Source organism: Chrysoperla carnea, chromosome 1, assembly GCF_905475395.1.
Source record: "Chrysoperla carnea chromosome 1, inChrCarn1.1, whole genome shotgun sequence".
Classification (NCBI taxonomy): domain Eukaryota; kingdom Metazoa; phylum Arthropoda; class Insecta; order Neuroptera; family Chrysopidae; genus Chrysoperla; species Chrysoperla carnea.
Genome location: NC_058337.1, coordinates 2,418,635 through 2,436,420, shown reverse-complemented (window position 1 = coordinate 2,436,420; position 17,786 = coordinate 2,418,635). Strand labels below are relative to the sequence as shown.

The 17,786-nt window shown below is 30.5% G+C and overlaps 1 protein-coding gene across 1 annotated transcript in view; it reads right to left on the bottom strand.

The window, feature by feature from the left end:
• Nucleotides 1–1,578: 1,578 nt before the first annotated feature.
• The window catches only part of LOC123306007 (acyl-CoA Delta-9 desaturase-like), a 41,351-nt gene continuing 25,143 nt past the window's right edge, over nucleotides 1,579–17,786 (bottom strand). Inside the window, exons 4-7 of the mRNA XM_044887868.1 lie at nucleotides 3,507–3,637; nucleotides 3,228–3,433; nucleotides 2,571–2,756; nucleotides 1,579–2,274 (exon numbers count right to left, since the gene is read on the bottom strand). Of these exons, the coding sequence (XP_044743803.1) occupies nucleotides 1,968–2,274; nucleotides 2,571–2,756; nucleotides 3,228–3,433; nucleotides 3,507–3,637 (830 nt within the window). The 3' untranslated portion in view covers nucleotides 1,579–1,967. The remainder of the gene's footprint in view (nucleotides 2,275–2,570; nucleotides 2,757–3,227; nucleotides 3,434–3,506; nucleotides 3,638–17,786) is intronic.

Genomic DNA, 17,786 nt, shown 5'->3' with positions numbered 1-17,786 from the left:
AAAATAAAAAATACTCTTATCCTTGGTAGAATCAGACAAGGTATGCTCTTTGTGCAGGCAGGCGTAGGGTGGGGGAATGCTCTCACTCTCGGTAATCTCTCTCACACGGTTACCCAGCTCCCGCCATATTGATTGTTTACATTGGAGATGTCAAGTTGATTTATTTGTTTAATAATTATTTTACATATTTACTGTCAACAAATATGACATAAGCACTATGGCGATAACTGGGTACCGTGTGAGGGAGTGAGAGAATGTCCTCATCTTACTCCTGCCTTCATAAGAGCATACCTTGTCTGATTCTACCAAGCTCTTATCCATTAAAAAAAAATTTTGAAGGTTATTGTAGATATATTTGTCAGTGGGGATTAATCAAAAAATTAAACGAACGTGAAAAATAATTATGAAAAGTGTGCGTTAATTAAGGGTTTTCTGTTTTCTAAGAAAATTCTTTCTATTAAGTAACTAAGGACTTTTAAGGGACATACAAATTTAATATTTGCTCGAAGACTTTTCTAGGAGAATACTTCTTGGGTTTAGTACGTGAGGATTAATAATAAAAACTTTATGTCTAGGACCAGACGTAGTATTTGGCAATCATTTCAAAAAGACTAAATTTTGGAGGCTCTTGTCAAGGTCTTGCCTAGCATCTTTTATCTAAATCATGCATTCGATCGAAATCCAAGGTTTTTCTTGCAAAAATAACAGAATAGCGACCTGTATAATGTCAAAAAAAATTTTTTGTTTCGGTTTCTTACAAGTACCAGCGGAACCAGGCTCACAATCGACTTGAGTCCAGTACAAAAGTTATAGAATTTTGAAAAAGCTACAAAATGGCGGTCGCAGTAGTCAAATCGGTTTATTAGTTGATTGTAAAATTGTGAAATACCGTAAATAAACGCATTGACAGAGATAAGGTGATGAAGATGAGACCTGCAGACTGGAATTTGAGAAAGATTTATCTCGAAAGTGAGACGAATTCCGTCGAGGCAACTGATAATGAGAAGAACCATTTTGACTGAGTAGCCAGGGTGCAGTTATCGAAGCTCGTGTAGGAGATCAAGATATTTAGTCCGTTTTTGGACTATGTTCCTTTCTGCATACGCAGAGATGATAGTCTTGGATAAGATTTCCTGGACCCACTATATCAGGCTTAGTAGCGGACGATAAATTCCAGAATATAGTGCACTTATCGTTCTTGACAACGGACTCGATCTCGCCAGGACCATATGGTAGGACTGGCGTAGGGTTCACTTCATACTTGCACTCGGAGGGATAGTCAAATACTACACCTGATCCCAGACATATTTCTCGATGGGAAACAAAATGAAGCATACAAATTTATGCTTATAAGCAACTTCACACACATAAATAGATATTTTATTAAAAATAAACGATTTTATCGACTTTGAAAAACGAAAATATATATAACAATATTAATCCCATGATTAGGGAAGTTAATAACACTCTCAAAATACAGAGTACTTCAAAATTGCACAACATTATTCTCCAGCTCTAAGTAAGCAAAAAAATTATTATCGTTCAGATATAAAATTATTTTTTATAAAATATAAGGATTATTATTAATTATATAAAATAAATGCTTTAAAATTATACATCCGGTCACGTGACAGCAAACACCAATCAGATGTACTTTGAAGGTACTACGTCACGCCATATGAAAGGCTATGTTCAACAAATTCAAAAACATATAAACTTGCAAATACTTGTAAACTTGCATATACAAAAATGCTTGTATGTCAACTAATGATGACATTCAAGACGCCATGACACTCTATATTGTTTTAGAAGTAAATTTGAATTTTTTTTTTTTTAAATACAAAATATATACTGTAATCTAACGGCGATGCAACCATGCAATTTTGAAACATCCTGTATAAAAATCGAAAATTAAATTATGAAAAAAAAAACAGTATAACAAATATCGAAAAACATATATAAATAATTTATTCTTTCATTCGTTCTAACTCCACTAAATCCTCTTTTGCAATATCTTTATCACCATAACCCCAAACATGGCTGCCATCACCAGTTCTTGCTTTACGTCTTGCAATCATTTCACGTGAGACTTTCTTTCGATCGTATGCCCAACCGATTTTTGCAAATAAATCAATAAAACCCGTTGATATATTGTACGTGTAAGTACCCAGCTCTGATGTTTTATAATCCCACGGGAATACATGATGGTAATTATGCCATCCCTCGCCTAAAGCTGCTATTGATACATAAATATTTTCGACGGGATTGATAAATCTGTAAAGAATTAAAAAGGTATGTTATTTAGGTCTTTAAAAATACAAGGTAACTCAAAATTCACGCACACATTTTAAATTAGAGCAGCTTTAATTTTAATATTTTTGTTTCAAATTCTTAATGGATTTTCCAGTTAAGGATGTATGAGTAACAAGGCAATTTTAAATCAAAAACTTGATTGTTTTTATATGAAGTTGGACGTAGTCTAAATCAATTCTGAAAGTTGTAGGAGGGAAGATTTTTACTTCAAATCTGTGCGTGGCTTTTGTGCTACCTTGTTTAAACTCAAGACTTACTTGTCGTAAGGTTTGTTACCCCACATATGTGCAGCGCTGTTTACGAAGAAAGCAAGGTTCAAGGTAAATGCATAACGGAAGGCAAAACTCAATAAAAATGATACCCATAATTGCTCATTCCAATAATAAAATGGAACAAGTACTGGCATTAGCACAGCTATTACCATGAAAAGAGGAAGATATAACCTGAAAATAGAGTAAAAAATTAATTTTCAATGCAAAGCTCTATTTCAGATGACAACATCGAGTATGGTTCAACTTAACGACTATCCTTTCTATACTCGAGTTTTACGTCCTTGTTATATGGGTTCGTGGGGGAGATCCGTGATAACTCGACCCGATTAGAGGCATGGCACACGCGTGGATCACAGAGTGAATATAAGGGCAAATTACTCAGATTACTGTGTTAATTCGACTCTATTAGATGCATGGCCAACCCGCGAATCACTGTCTGTGACTTTTTTGTCCCTCTATGTTACATTTATCTTGTGATCCACGGATTGGCCATGTCCTTAATCGGGTCATGTTAACACAGGTCTACAGGTTTTTTTGGCTCCTGCGTTCATCCTATGATGTCATCGACCCTGTGATCCACGGGTTGATCTTGCCTTTAATATAACGTTAAAAAATACCAAGAATTCTAAAAAAAATACATACTTCCTTTGCCACATAACAATTGGATCCGCTTCTAAATCACTCATATCAACCTCTAAACGTTTTTGCACAACGTTTGGATGTGGCGTTAATACTAGCCAACCAATATGAGCAAACCAAAATCCACGTGTTGCATCATGTGGATCGGATGTCGTTTCACTATATTTATGATGTATCCTATGATCCAATGCCCAAGTGTAAGCATCTCTCTGTAAAAATTTAATAAAAAATGTCAAAATTTATAATGATTAAAAAAAGGAATTTTTGTATAAAGGTACTTACTTGCCCTGATATTGTAAATAAAAATGTAAGAATCAATTTTAACGGCCACTTTGCTTTGTATGCTCGATGTGACCATAATCTATGTGCTCCTGCAGTGATTCCAAAACCGGAAGCGTATATTAAAAAGAAAGCTGAAAAATAAAGAAAATTTATTAGTAAGAGTTAAATATAGGTACTAACAAAAAACAAGGGACAAAAAAAATGATAGGCAGTCATATAGACTGCCGGTAGAAGTGAAAAATTATTAACATATTAGCTAAATCCGAAGACGTTTCGCTGTGGTTTTATTAGGGGACTAAATAAAAATAGTCTAGAAACACATTTGACATTTATATGACTTTCATCTCCTTTTTTCCAATTATTTTTAAATATTTGTTCTCGTAAAAGTTCGGGGTGCGAGTGTAAACACTCTTGGGTATAAATGCATCGAGCTGTCAAAATTTCAAGTCAATTCATCGACTACTTTTCGAGTTTTGCGCTCATAAATGTGAGAAAACTACAAGACATACAATGGGTATAAAAAGACTATTATAAATAGTAAAAAGGCAACAACACACAATGACTTTTTATAGTTTCTTAGACAATCTCTTCGAATTAAAACTTTATACTTTTTACAATTTATTCCGTAATATAATTAAAATTTTTGTGTGAACACTTCCACATAACTTCTATATATAGACTAACTTAAGAAAATAATGGTAATTATTAGGTAATTGAATCGGATAATATGGTAACTAAATCGAAACTTTCTTTCGTGGAAGGTTTTGTGAAGTGCGATTATGTCACAGTAGGTACAAAATGCATATCACTCGCGTCAGCCAATCGATAATCGATAGTCGCGTGATGAGAGATTTGCTCACGCGTTCCACACATGCGTCAAATATTTCGCGCGTTAAATATTCTTTGACTTTGTAAATCATAACCTCTACATAATTTTATATAATTAGTTAATTAAAAATAGTTTGATTAAAGAAAATCTAAAAAGTATAAAAAATCATGAAACTACTCTAAAAATGAATTTTTATCTTTTTTTGTGGTCATACGTGTCATGATCGATTTTTATCCAAATCATAAACAATTTGTGTGTGTTTTAATTTGCTGAAACTTGATTTTTGGGATTTTATGGCTCATCTATTTTAGATATTGGAACAAAGTCTCCTACATATTATGTTCTAATCTATGCATGGAGGTAAAGATTATTCAATATTCAATTACCTACATAAAGAAAAAACCAGGCAGTATAATTATAAATGAAAAAGAAATATACAATGGTAAAAAGTAATAAAGACAACGACGCCATATGCCATTAATATCCATCATGATAATTAATTTGCCAATAAAAATATTAATATTTAACTTTTTATAATAAATGGGGTGGAATTTTTTTTTTTTTAATATGTTAATGTTGATAAGATACAAAATAATAGAAATATTTTTTAATAAAACTGAGAAGCTTGTTAAAAAAAGGACGATATCTTTTTTGATTCAAACTTTGACCGATATTAAAAGGATTAAGACTGCTCAGTGGCGTAGCGAGATTAACACGTGCCTGGGGCACAATACCTGGCCAACTGGCTTAATTAACCGTTCAATTAACAGCCTAGCCTTTTTACTAAATAGCACCGTTCAACTATCTGCCTGAACGATATTCAGCCACTCAATCAATCAGCTAGACTAGTTACAGTTAAATTTAGTTCCACTTTCTGCTTTGTCGATATTAAAAGGATTAAGACTGCTCAGTGGCGTAGCGAGCTTAACACGTGCCTGGGGCACAATACCTGGCCAACTGGCTTAATTAACCCTTCAATTAACAGCCTAGCCTTTTTACTTAACAGCGCCGTTCAACTAGCTGCCTGACCGATATTCAGCCACTAAATCAATCAGCTAGGCTAATGACTCGGCTCAATAACATTTCAACTACTTTCCTAGTCTGGTCATTTAAATTTAGTTCCATTTTCTGCCAACTGTGGCTAAAACACACACTGTCAAAATGGCGTCGGTAAACAACAATATTATTAGTGTTTCTCACAGTTTGATTGCTTCGATTTTATTGTCCCTACCATGACTACGCACACAACGAATATGCTATCTTTGAATAATAATAGGATATAGTTCATTGCACAGTGGACTTTGGACAAACAACAAAATTATAATAAGTATACGTTCTGTCCAAGAGAGTGGTAAAATAAAATAATACATCGGTAATCATAAAAAATGTTTTGTGAACACGCAAAATGTTAATTTTATGAAAAAAATAAAAAAATAATAACAATAAATTTATTTTAAAAGAAATTTATGTTATTGGTGACAACGTGGTTATAACATAAATAAAAATAACTTTACTAATTTAAGTGTTCTTATAAGAAAACAAGTGAAAACAAACAATTGACTGAGTTAATTGTTGAAATACCATGCATAGTCAGTGTTGATTTCTTATCACATTACACATACAAACATGTGACACATTCATAAATGATAATCAAGTATAGTACATATTATAAAATTTCCGCCTAATTGGCGCCCTCACGGGTAAACAGTGATGTTTACGAAAAAATGTTTCAACTAAAGGTTGTTTAATTTTTGATAAGGAACATTTTTTACATTTAAACTTTTGTTCTATCTCTAACGGTTTACAAGATGGGTCCTACGGATCCAAGACCCAATTTACCTATGATGCTCATTTACGAACTTGAGCTCACTTTTTACGTCCTGAAGTACGCTGTAAAAATTTCAGCTCGATATCTTTTTTCGTTTTTGAGTTATCGTGTCCACAGACGGACGGACAACCGGAAATGAACTAATTAGGTGATTTTATGAACACCTATGACAAAATTTTTTTCCTAGCATCATTATTTTTAAGCGTTACAAACTTGAGACTAAACTTTATATACTACGTATATTTCATATATACATGGTATAAAAAAACCCGATTACACAAAATATTTCCTTTCTCTTGGAGCAGTCGAGTAAAAACAGTGAATACTATTTTTAACCACCAAACAAAAAAAGAAGTGTTAGTTTGACCATTATATCTGTCTGTCTGCCTGTCTGTCCGTGGCAGCGTAGCGCAAGGATGAACCGATTTAGATTTTGTTTCTTTTGAAAGGTAATTTGATGGGGGAGTGTTGTTAGCTATGTTTCAAGTGTGAGCTCAGGATTCCGTACCCGAAAAAACTAAAAAATTGGCGATGATCTTCAAAATCAGCTGAGTTTGGAAAAAGCTTTAAGAAAAAAGGTAATTTAATGGAAAGTGTTCTTAGATATGTTTCAGGTGCGAGCTTAGGGTTCCGTATCCGAAAAATTTATCGGGGATTTTTAAATTTTGGTTTTAATTTAAGCCATCAAAAAGTTAAAAACCGTTTACTCAAGCGAATAACTCTATGATATTTGGAATGCAAAAAAACAAAACTATATTTTCAATAACTAGACAATGATCGAACTAATTTATTTTGATTCAAATGAATTAAATTTAATAAAAACTTTAGTTATGAATCAATCAATAAATAATTTATAAATACAAAATATCAATTTTATCATGATATTGTATCATGATAAATTATAATGATCTATATTATTATAATTATAAAATTATAGCCTGTTTTGCTAAGTAAGTTCACAAATAAGACGTGATTAAAGTTATCGAGATGGTTTTTTGTCTTTGTAATAATGCACGGATCAATAATCTGTAATTTTATCGAAAAAGAATTGAGGGAAAGCATTGCAAATTTAATTTTAAACAATTTGGAAAAATATCAAATATACCCGAATTCACGTAGATTTCTTTCTGTATAAACTCGACAGAGATAAGTTTATACGGATATACTTGCTATAGTTTTTTTTAATACATTTTCTAATACATGTGGCCGTATGTGCATCAAAGAATTGCAATTGTGGTTACATAGAGAAGTAGAATACAGAGTGCATATTTTTTCTATTTATCATTCTTTACAACCATTTCTAAACATTATTTCAAGCTGTATTTAATGCTAGATGCTATAGATGTAGATGAAAGATTACCCTATAGGTAAAATTATTTCTGCTTTATAAGATCTGGAGACGTGAAATTTTCGTAGGAAATTACGGGCATCAAATAGTACAGTGTACACATAAGTGATGTTTTAATTTAATATACACAATGCTCACATTTTAATTGAAATAAATTTCAATTCAAGGTTTTTGTATCAAAAAAAAACATTTTTATATTAACAAACGCATCGACAAACACACATGTATCTATCATTCCCACTTATATCTCTGGTAATGTAGATAGATTAGAAACAATTTTTTTTTTAAATTCTTCCCCATTTAAGTAAAATTATTTTCTCTGGAATTCATTTTCTAGAGCTATTTTGACCCAAATTGAACGAAAATCAGAAGCTTTTAAACGTCTGAATTAAGGATTTCAAAATATTGTACCTACAAGTCCTCGAATTCGGAATTTCAGAACTATATGAATATTTTATTCAACCGCATCGTTTTCGTCGGGTCGAAATTAGTTAAAAACCAAGTTTTTATCAAGATGAAAGTCATTTTCTTCAGGCTTAATAATTTCTAGATATTGTACCCACAAGTCCTTGGATTTAGAATTCCAGAGTTATGAAATTGTTATCTTGAAAACATTGAATTGGATCCTATTTTACTCAGCGGCATCGTTTTCGCCACGTCCAAATTAGTAAATAAATTTTTCGAATTTTTACTATTTTTTTAAGGGGTATCCCTTTGAAAAATTTAATTGGATCCTATTTTACTCAGCGGCATCGTTTTCGCCACGTCCAAATTAGTAAATAAATTTTTCGAATTTTTACTATTTTTTTAGTGGTATCCCTTTGAAAAATTTCGAAGTTTGCAATCAAATTTTTTCGGTTCTGATTTTAATGAAACTCATTTTCTAAGGTTATTTTGAACCAAACTTTACGAAAATATGATGGTTTCAAACGTCTGAATTACGGATTTCAAGATATTGTAAAAATTTTGGATTTGGCATTTTAGAGTATATAATTTAAAATGGCCATATTACAGCGTTTTTGATGAATTAGGAAATGGGAGATCGGACTAAATTTATATCAAGGTATCAAGTTTTACATTTTTGTGGGTAATATGGCCAATTCGACATCAGGATTATCCCCCATTTTTACCGGAAACTACGCTAATGGTTAACGGAAACCATTTATTTATTTTTCTGCTAAATATCATACAGAATAATAGATAGGTATTTATCTAAATAAATGACGTAAAAAGTAAATATGTAATACATACAAGAGAATTATAGATAGTATTATACAATGCTTGTCACAAACAAAATAAATATAATCATTCTATTGTTTAAAATCAATCATTTTTATCATATAATAGAATCGAATTTGTTTATGGAAAAACAATGACAAATATACAGGAATATTGTTAGAAATTCTGATTTTTTTTTAAAATAACAAATTGATGTGAATTGATTAAAACATTCGATGAATTGTTTTATAAATATGTATTAATTAATCTTGTTACTTTTTTCAGCATATCAGCTAATATTATTAGTCGACTCTAAAAATTTACTTTAATTTTTATTTATAGGCAATTTTATTACAGATATGTTATACAAATTACATAATGAACAAAATTAAATCTTAATATTATTTCTCTAGCTTTTAAACGGTACATTTTTGAGATCGTGAGTCTATTTTTCGCTATTATCCCAGCATGAAAAGCTTTAAAATGAGGGGTAAATTATGGAATTTCATAAAAGAATTAGGTAGAATTCGCGATGTGACAGAAAAATAGGCTAGAGAAATAATATATAAAATATTGCATACTACAGTCTTCTCAATTATTATGATAAATAAGATTTTGTTAGAGATTCGCCTCAGTATGAAGGGTAATAGAAAGCATATATTGTCCCGGATATTTCAAAACAGTGGCATATTGGCAAAAATACTCTGTAAGACCCTATAAGAAACTACGTATCATAGCTTTTTTCGTAGATTCTTCATTAAAATTGAACAAAAAAGGGTCTTCATAGAAAAACAAGCCATTTTCATTGGAAAATTTTTTTCGAAGAGTGCCTAGATTTCGCAGAAGATATACGAAAACACAATTTCTAGGTCAAACTGTACAGTTTGCGAAAAAATGTTTCGAAAAAAAATGTAATATATCTAATTTGAAGTGTTCATCTGTCGATTACCATGTATAGAATAGAGTGAGCTTTTCATTAAGCTTGAACACCTAGATCAATTTTAATGTCTACGAAAGATGTGCGCCTATAGACCCAAAATTTTGCTTGAAGCATTTTTATGGATAAAACTTTATTTTTCAAGCATGTGTCAACATATCTCAACTAAAAAAAGACACTTTGTATATGATGTAAAAATTTTAAGAAATATAAAAGCAAAGTTAAAAATTACGACTTCGTTAAAAGATGCCTAAAGCGAGAACCGTTATTCGAATAAAAAATGATGTCATTAAGATATATCTGTGATCTAATTCAGTCTAATTTCTTGTTTTATAATTGAATGAAATAAAGCTAAAATCTAGAAAGAACTGACTTAAATCTGAACATAACCAGATTTAGATTAATTTATCAACTTGAATAAAAAAAAGTTTGTTTCAGCTTCTTTACTTGTGTGTCGACGATCGAAAAGCAGTTTGGGAAAGTTTAAAAGAAGTGAGCTGGTATTCAATATCATTTATTAATAAGGAATGAACTTTTTACGTGCCTGATTCTTTTTAATTGGTAACCTAATACCTACTAGAAATAATAAGTGTAACAAAAACAGGTAGATAGACATTAATCAAAGAACATATTGTTTATTAAGCCTCATTAAAACAGTATATTATGCAACAGGTGCAACGAATTGTCAATTGGATACGATAACGTAGTTAGAAAAACACAATAAAAATTCAGTGCTTTTTCGAGCCGGTGGAAAATGTTTGTCTGAGTGTACTCAACAAAGTTATATAAATAAGTACTAGTGATTTTTCGATTTACGCCCATACGGAGAGACAGAAGTACCCTACTTCCGCCAACCACGTTCTCTTTACTTAACATAAAAAAAAAATTATTGAATTTTATATTTTGGAAAATTCTCAGCATTTTGTTTACTGTTGGCTTTTTTATGCGAATTTTCACCGACAACTCGTTTTTAACGAAAATAAAATTTATTTTATGATTCTGATCAAAAATTTAATTTGAAAGTTATTAAAGATTATATTTTGGACGATTCTAAGTGTTTTTTTTGACTCGTGACAATTTTCATTTGACAGTTTTGACAGACTCGTTCAAGTTTTTTTTTTCTGTAGCGCCTCAACAACTTTAACTAGCTCAGTCGCACAGAAAACAGTGTGGAAAACGAGTACTTACCTTTGAATGACTGAATGAGTAAAAAAACATAATAAACATTCTCATATGGTAAAAGTAGTAAAAATATTATAAGTATAGTTAGTTGGGTTTAATATTAATAATTAATAAGATAGTAAAGTACATAGCAACATTTTATAATAATATGTCATATGCGATAATTACTTACATTTATGTATACATATATACATATATACAGGGCGTTCTGTTATTAACTGCAGATCGTTATCCTGCAGAATAAGCTCATAAAGACGAAGGAAAAAGTTATTTTCCACTTTTGGATATGAGGCCTACTTTGCGAGATAATTAACAAAATAAATTAATATATCTTTAGCGAATCACAGTTCAATAACATTTTGAATGAAACCAATAAGACACTACTTAAAGAGAGGATGTGTTTTATCATAGTGGAAGGCGTCTCTAAATGCAAAATTATTACAAAAAAAACTCTATTTGGCTACTTTTGTTATAATAAAAACTAACCCATTAAAACCTACACTACGTTTCTTGGTAAATTAAGTGTTGTACGCAACTAATTGTGCGCATATCACATACGTTAGGCATATATTTGGCAAGACGGACAATTGTCCGTTTTGGTAAATATATGCTGAGATACACATACACCGAGACAAACCAAAGTATGTATGTTGTGTGTTGAAGTTGTAAAGTGATACAATGTTCAAGATTTTGTGTTCTGTATAACACATTTAATTCCCCCCTGCCCGGTACCTATATTAATGTATAATTTGATACCTCCCACATCTAACTGGCTATTGGTGATTTATATTTTTGTTTTCTTTATGAATAATAACAACAAAATATTTTTTTTTTGTATTCACTACCCAATTAAATCAATTATTGTTTTATGATAGTCTCCTCTAAGTGACGCCTACTAATTTAGTGAATTTGATAGGTTTATGAATTCATAAACCTTTCCAATTTCCCATAGGCACATCTCCCGAATCTGTCCTCAGATCGAAATTTGGTAAAGAGCTTTTTTGTTCGTCTTTATGAGCTTATTCTGTAGGCCAACGATCTGCAGTTAATAACAGAACGCCCTGTATATATACATATTATTAAGAACATGCTTATATTACATACACAAAAAATATTAAAACCAGATGTGTTGGATGTGACCTTTAGAGAGCCAACCACATCAATAACACATAATTTTGCGATCTTATTTGTATAAAATCATTTTTTGAAAAAAAATCTGACGAAAGGTTTTCATCAGACGAGCGAAGCGAGCCTCTACTAGGTTAAAATGTAATTTTTTGGTGGTAAACTTTACAAAAAAAATACAAAAGATTTAGACATGAAATGAAATGTTGTAGTTCCATATTTATGTCTAGATGTGTTATCAATCATTATTTTTAGAAAAAAATTATATAAATATTAAATAATAAAAAAAAAAAACAGTATTTTTTATTTATTACATGTATGTAATAATATGACAGTGGCACCATCTGTGAGCTACATCTAATACTAATATATAATTGGCTGCATTTAATATTAATTTTAATTGAGTGGCCATCTGTAGATTCTTTCAAGTATTAAAAAACGTGATAATGAAAAATACAAAAAACGTGATAACAAAACATAAACAATTAATTTTTGCAGTTCTACAGTAGAATAACTTAAAAAATTAAGTGATATTAATACAAGTAATGAAAAAATTTTAATAATAGTTGTTATAATTTTAAATTTATTCATTAATTAATTGTACTTTTAGCAATAAAATGCCACGACGTCGTACGTTGACGGGTCATAAAGAGCGTGATCGTAATCGATCATTAATGCGTGATCATCGGAAACGACGAAAATAAGATCGAGAAGAATTATATCTTTATCAAGATGATATTAATTTTAAAATGTATGCAGAAAATTTTGAGATTGCTCAAAAGAATTTGAATTTTGAAGTATGTAATGTATGTGATCGTCGTTGGTTTGATTTACAAATTAATAAAGATGGGTTTTGTTGTATTTGTCATAAATTTAAAATAAAAAATGAATTGAATATTTTCACAGCAGATAATAACATGGATCCTGATTTACAACCTCATGTTTTAAAGAAATTAACGTTTGTTGAGGAACAATTAAATAAAAAATATTTGTCAATAATTGAAGTATAATTTTATTTTAGAAATATCTATTTTATATGATACCATTCGCGAGCAATTACAAAGTTATACTTTTAGCTAGTTTATCATTAGGTATAAATTGGAATTTTAAGATTGGCAAGGTAACAAGATTAAAAAATGAAAAGCTTTTATAAATTAAATCTCGTGTCTTTATATGGTGTCCCAAAAGTATTGACGGGAAATCCAATGGTGACCTTAGATTTGACTTTGATCCTTTGATTAATCTTGTGATCTTCGTCAATCCCAACATGTTAAAATTCGACTTTTTAATTGTCAAGGGGCGATCCGTAAAAGACACTAGGCGCTAATAACGGACGGTTGCTTAACGAGAGCTAAAAGTTAACCTGTTCGCAAAATTTCTTAATCGAAATGTGTAAGTCCGCCACTGAATATATTATAAAATTTTTGAGTTCGTTTTTCAAGATGAGAACAAGAATTTTCTATCAGACAGTTAAATACGAACAACACATAATAAAAGTTCTATTACAATAAATAAATTTGTGGCGCCATACAAGCGAAAAATCAATATAAATACTAACTAACGCTTCTACCAGCACGATTTACTTATAAATTGTTTTGTTAGTTTGAACATTAATGAACATAATTTTTTGAGTTCCATTTTAACTTATATTCAGGTCATGTTCATCTAAATACAATATCAAAATTGGTTCCAATTGTATGATTCTAATAAATGTGAATTTTGTATTAGCTTACTTACTCGTCACTACTTTGGTGTACGATTCACTAAATTCGAGAAGAGAAATATATTATCGTCTGAGATAGTTACGATTAATTATTTCATACTGACGAATACTACTTTGCAATTGAAATACTCATTTATTTCATATAATTAATTGATTTAAGCTATCGGAGAAAGAAGTTTTATTTCAAATACCTGCCAGAATCATGGTTCATTGATAAACCTTCTGAGATCCAATAAAATTTAGGTGTATGGAAGCTAGCAGTTGAATTTATTCTCGAACCATGTATTCACACCGTGCTTAAGTTTTTTTCTATCTCCGAAAGAATTCGCTTAGCGAAATTTTTTTGAGCCTTTCAAGATAAGTTATTTTTTAATTCTGGTAGAATAAGAAAAATGAATGGAGCCTTGGCAACTAGAAGACTGAATATGAGGGAGCCTCCCTAAACTAACCTTTTTTCGAACTTTCAAATGAATTTCGATTCACGAGCTAATAGCTTCTCCAAAAATAATTGAATCCTAATTCTCCATCATATGAAGGAAGATTGATATGATAATATATTTCTAGGAATATTAAGTGTCTTATACTAGATTATTCACTTTAGATCTCAAAACAAGGATTATAAGACCCTGAAACCGGGATTAAAAACAAACGGCGTAGAAAATAGAATAATCTTCAACTAGGGTATTAAGTTAAGATAGCTCGATTGGGGGTCATAAAACTTATAAGCGATTTAGATTATTTTTATCAGAATTTAATCCACAATTGAAATTTCTTCGTTACCATGTGTAAAATTATTATCATCAAATTTTGCATTGATATTAAATAATCCATCTCTTGAATTTTATAAAATCTTCCTAAAATGATTCATAACCATGGAGCATCTCTATATTCTTGAACTTTCGACTAGTATTACAGACAACAGATTAAGTGCGATAAAAAAAAATCAAGTTTTCTTAGAATCGTCTTTACATCGTGTTTATGAATTTTTAAGAAGTGGCTGCAAAAATTACATTTTTTCATACAAACTTCCATCCCTTATTTTACCCCGTTAGGGATGAATTTAGAAAAATCCTTTCTGAAAAGACAACTACAGTATATACTTCTCGAAATTTCAAACTTCTATCATTAGCGATTTAGATTGGGCGTCGAAACATCAGTCGGGATATTGTCTTCCGTTAACAACATACAAAAAGAGTAATTTTGAAAAAAACAAGTGAAAGCATACAATTGACTGAGTTAATTGTCGAAAAACGATGTATAAATTTATACTTTTGTTCTATCTCTAACAGTTTACAAGATGGATCCTACGGATTCAAGACCCAATTGACCTATGTTGCTCATTTACGTCCTCAGCACGCTATAAAAATTTCAGCTTGATATCTCATTTCTTTTTGGAGTAATCGTGATGACAGACGGAAAACCGGAAATGGACTAATTAGGTGATTTTATAAACAAGTATATATACCGAAATTTTGTTGGTAGCATCATTATTTTTAAGCGTTACAAACTTGGGACTAAACTTAGTATAATTTGGTATATTTCATATACATGGTATAAAAATCATCAAAATCGGAGCTGTTATTGAGGACTCTTGAGTAAAACATTTATTGATGTGACCAGTAAGCCTCAAATATATTCACTAATTCATTTTTTTTGGGAACGCCCTTGAAGGAATTCAGGAATAGCGCACGGGTTTCCTACACCATTTTCGCTGCAATTTTTCGAGCAATATATAGGGTCTAACAGAGTATTACTTACTATCCAGTAAAAGGACTGTAATAAGATAAAATTACATACTTTTTGAAATAGAACATAAAAAATTTTGTAAACAATGATTGATTTATTATTAACTGAAAGTACACACAAAAAATAAACTTTATTTCTCCATTTTACTATTTAGTTAAATTATTAGCAGGCATAGATAGGTATGTTCATTGTATTTACATAAATTTATTATCGCTTGGATTGCGAGGGCTGGGGGAATACAAAATTTGAAGGCCACATGTTTTTATATCGATATTTGTTTTATTCAAGGTGAGATAATTTGTTAAAACATGTATTTGGAAATAAAATAAAAAAACGTAGGTTTACAGTTGCAGGAACTTGGAGTGTATCCATGGGCGTATTCCGAGAAGAGGGCAATTCAGGGGAGATGCTCCTCCCTCCTAGACCGGCATTTATGATTGATTTAGTTGGCTAAGTATATGTTTATATCGAAATTTGTATAATGTTTATAGTTTCCAAAATTTTTTTTAATTACTCCATGTTTTGATATATTTTTCCTGATACTTCCCGATTGGCAATCACTTTGTGTTAAAAATAAACGTTTCATTTTTTTAATTATTTTATTTTATTATTTTATAATTACCAATTAAAATTTAAAAGGTAAAATTTTGTGGGTAGGCTCATAAATGTAATATTTCCTACATAAATTGTTTGTCGGAAAGATAAGAAAGGTTATAACAGCAGAAATTCATCAAATGGTTGATAACGTTAAAATATTACATTTTTAAAATACACATATAATCGGGAAAGCGTCCTTGTCATTTTTGGACATAAAAATTCACTCGAACTTTAAAAGCATGCATACCATGTTGAAAACATAGGCTCACGATCGATCACTCAAAGCTTTAAGCAATTTTTAGCACAGCCAGTGGAAGATTGCTTGAGAACATATTGTGCTGTTGCCTTTTTATTATTTATAATAGTTTTTTTGTATAAATTGTATATCTTAAATATAAAAATTTAAATTTCGTATGTTTATGAGCGCAAAACTCGACAAAATTTATATAAGGGTTGTTGTATTTGTACCCAAGACAGTTTACACATACTTTACATCACGAATTTTTCACAAAAACGAATAAAAAGTCATAAAATGTCGTGCATTTTTAGACCCTTTTTTATAATCCCCGAACTAAAAAAAAGGGGATGTTATAAGTTTGACCGCTATGTGTGTGTGTGTCTGTCTGTGGCATCGTAGTGCTGAAACGGATGAACCGATTTAAATTTTTTTGGTTTCGTTTGAAAGGTAATTTAACGGAGACTGTTCTTAGCTATGGTTCAAGTGCGGTGGTTCCGTAACAAAAAAAAAAAACCGCGACGATAGGCGACGATCTTCTAAATGCTTTAAGGAAAGAGTTAATTTAATGGAGAGTGTTCTTATATATGCTTCAAGTGCGAGTTGGGAGTCCGTACCCTATCCGTACCCGAAAAATTAATCAGGGATTTTTTAAATTACACAGGGAAACATGGTCAGGTTTCGCTAGTAGTTTTAATTTCTGTCGGCAGGCCTCATGGCTATCAAACAGTTTTTTTGTATAACTACGTGAGCAAAGTCATCGGTAAAGGCCAGATAAAACTAAAAATTTTGTGGGCAGATTAATTAATTACTTATCAAAAAGTAAAATTTGTAATAAATTTTTTACCAGAGTGATAAGAAACTTATTAAATGATTCAAATTATTATATATTACATATTTAAAATTGAATTAAAATTAGATAATGAGCTGTTAACAAAAAATTAATTGGAAACATACAACACTTTCCATTATTATTTTGATAAAAATAAATCTATTAATAAATAATATAATTGATAATTGATTATTTACTTTATTGTGGAAATACATGATTAAATTCAATAAAAAATGACTCATTAATCATGATGATTCATTCATTCTTATCTTAACTGAAAATTTATTGACTTCTCCAAACAGAATGTATCAATAAAATGTGCAAAATGTTTTTATCGTAAAATAGAGGCGCGATAGTGTAAAAATTTTTCCAAAAAAATTAGTAGCTCAATCCATAATTTTAGCTTATTTTATAAATGCGAAAGTAACATTGTCTGTCTGTATGTATGTATGTATGTTACGCAATCACGTCTAAACTACTAACCGATTTAAATGAAATTTTGTACAGAGATAGTCTAGCGCCTGAAAAAGGGCTTTTTTTTAAGATAGGCTATTTTTTAATACGAAAAAAAGGGCTTGAAAAGGTTGTGTTTAAAAAACTAAAAAAGTTCTGCACCGATTATACTCTAATTTTGACACGATATACAACCAGCTTCTAGGATTGTTTTTCGCTATTTTTAA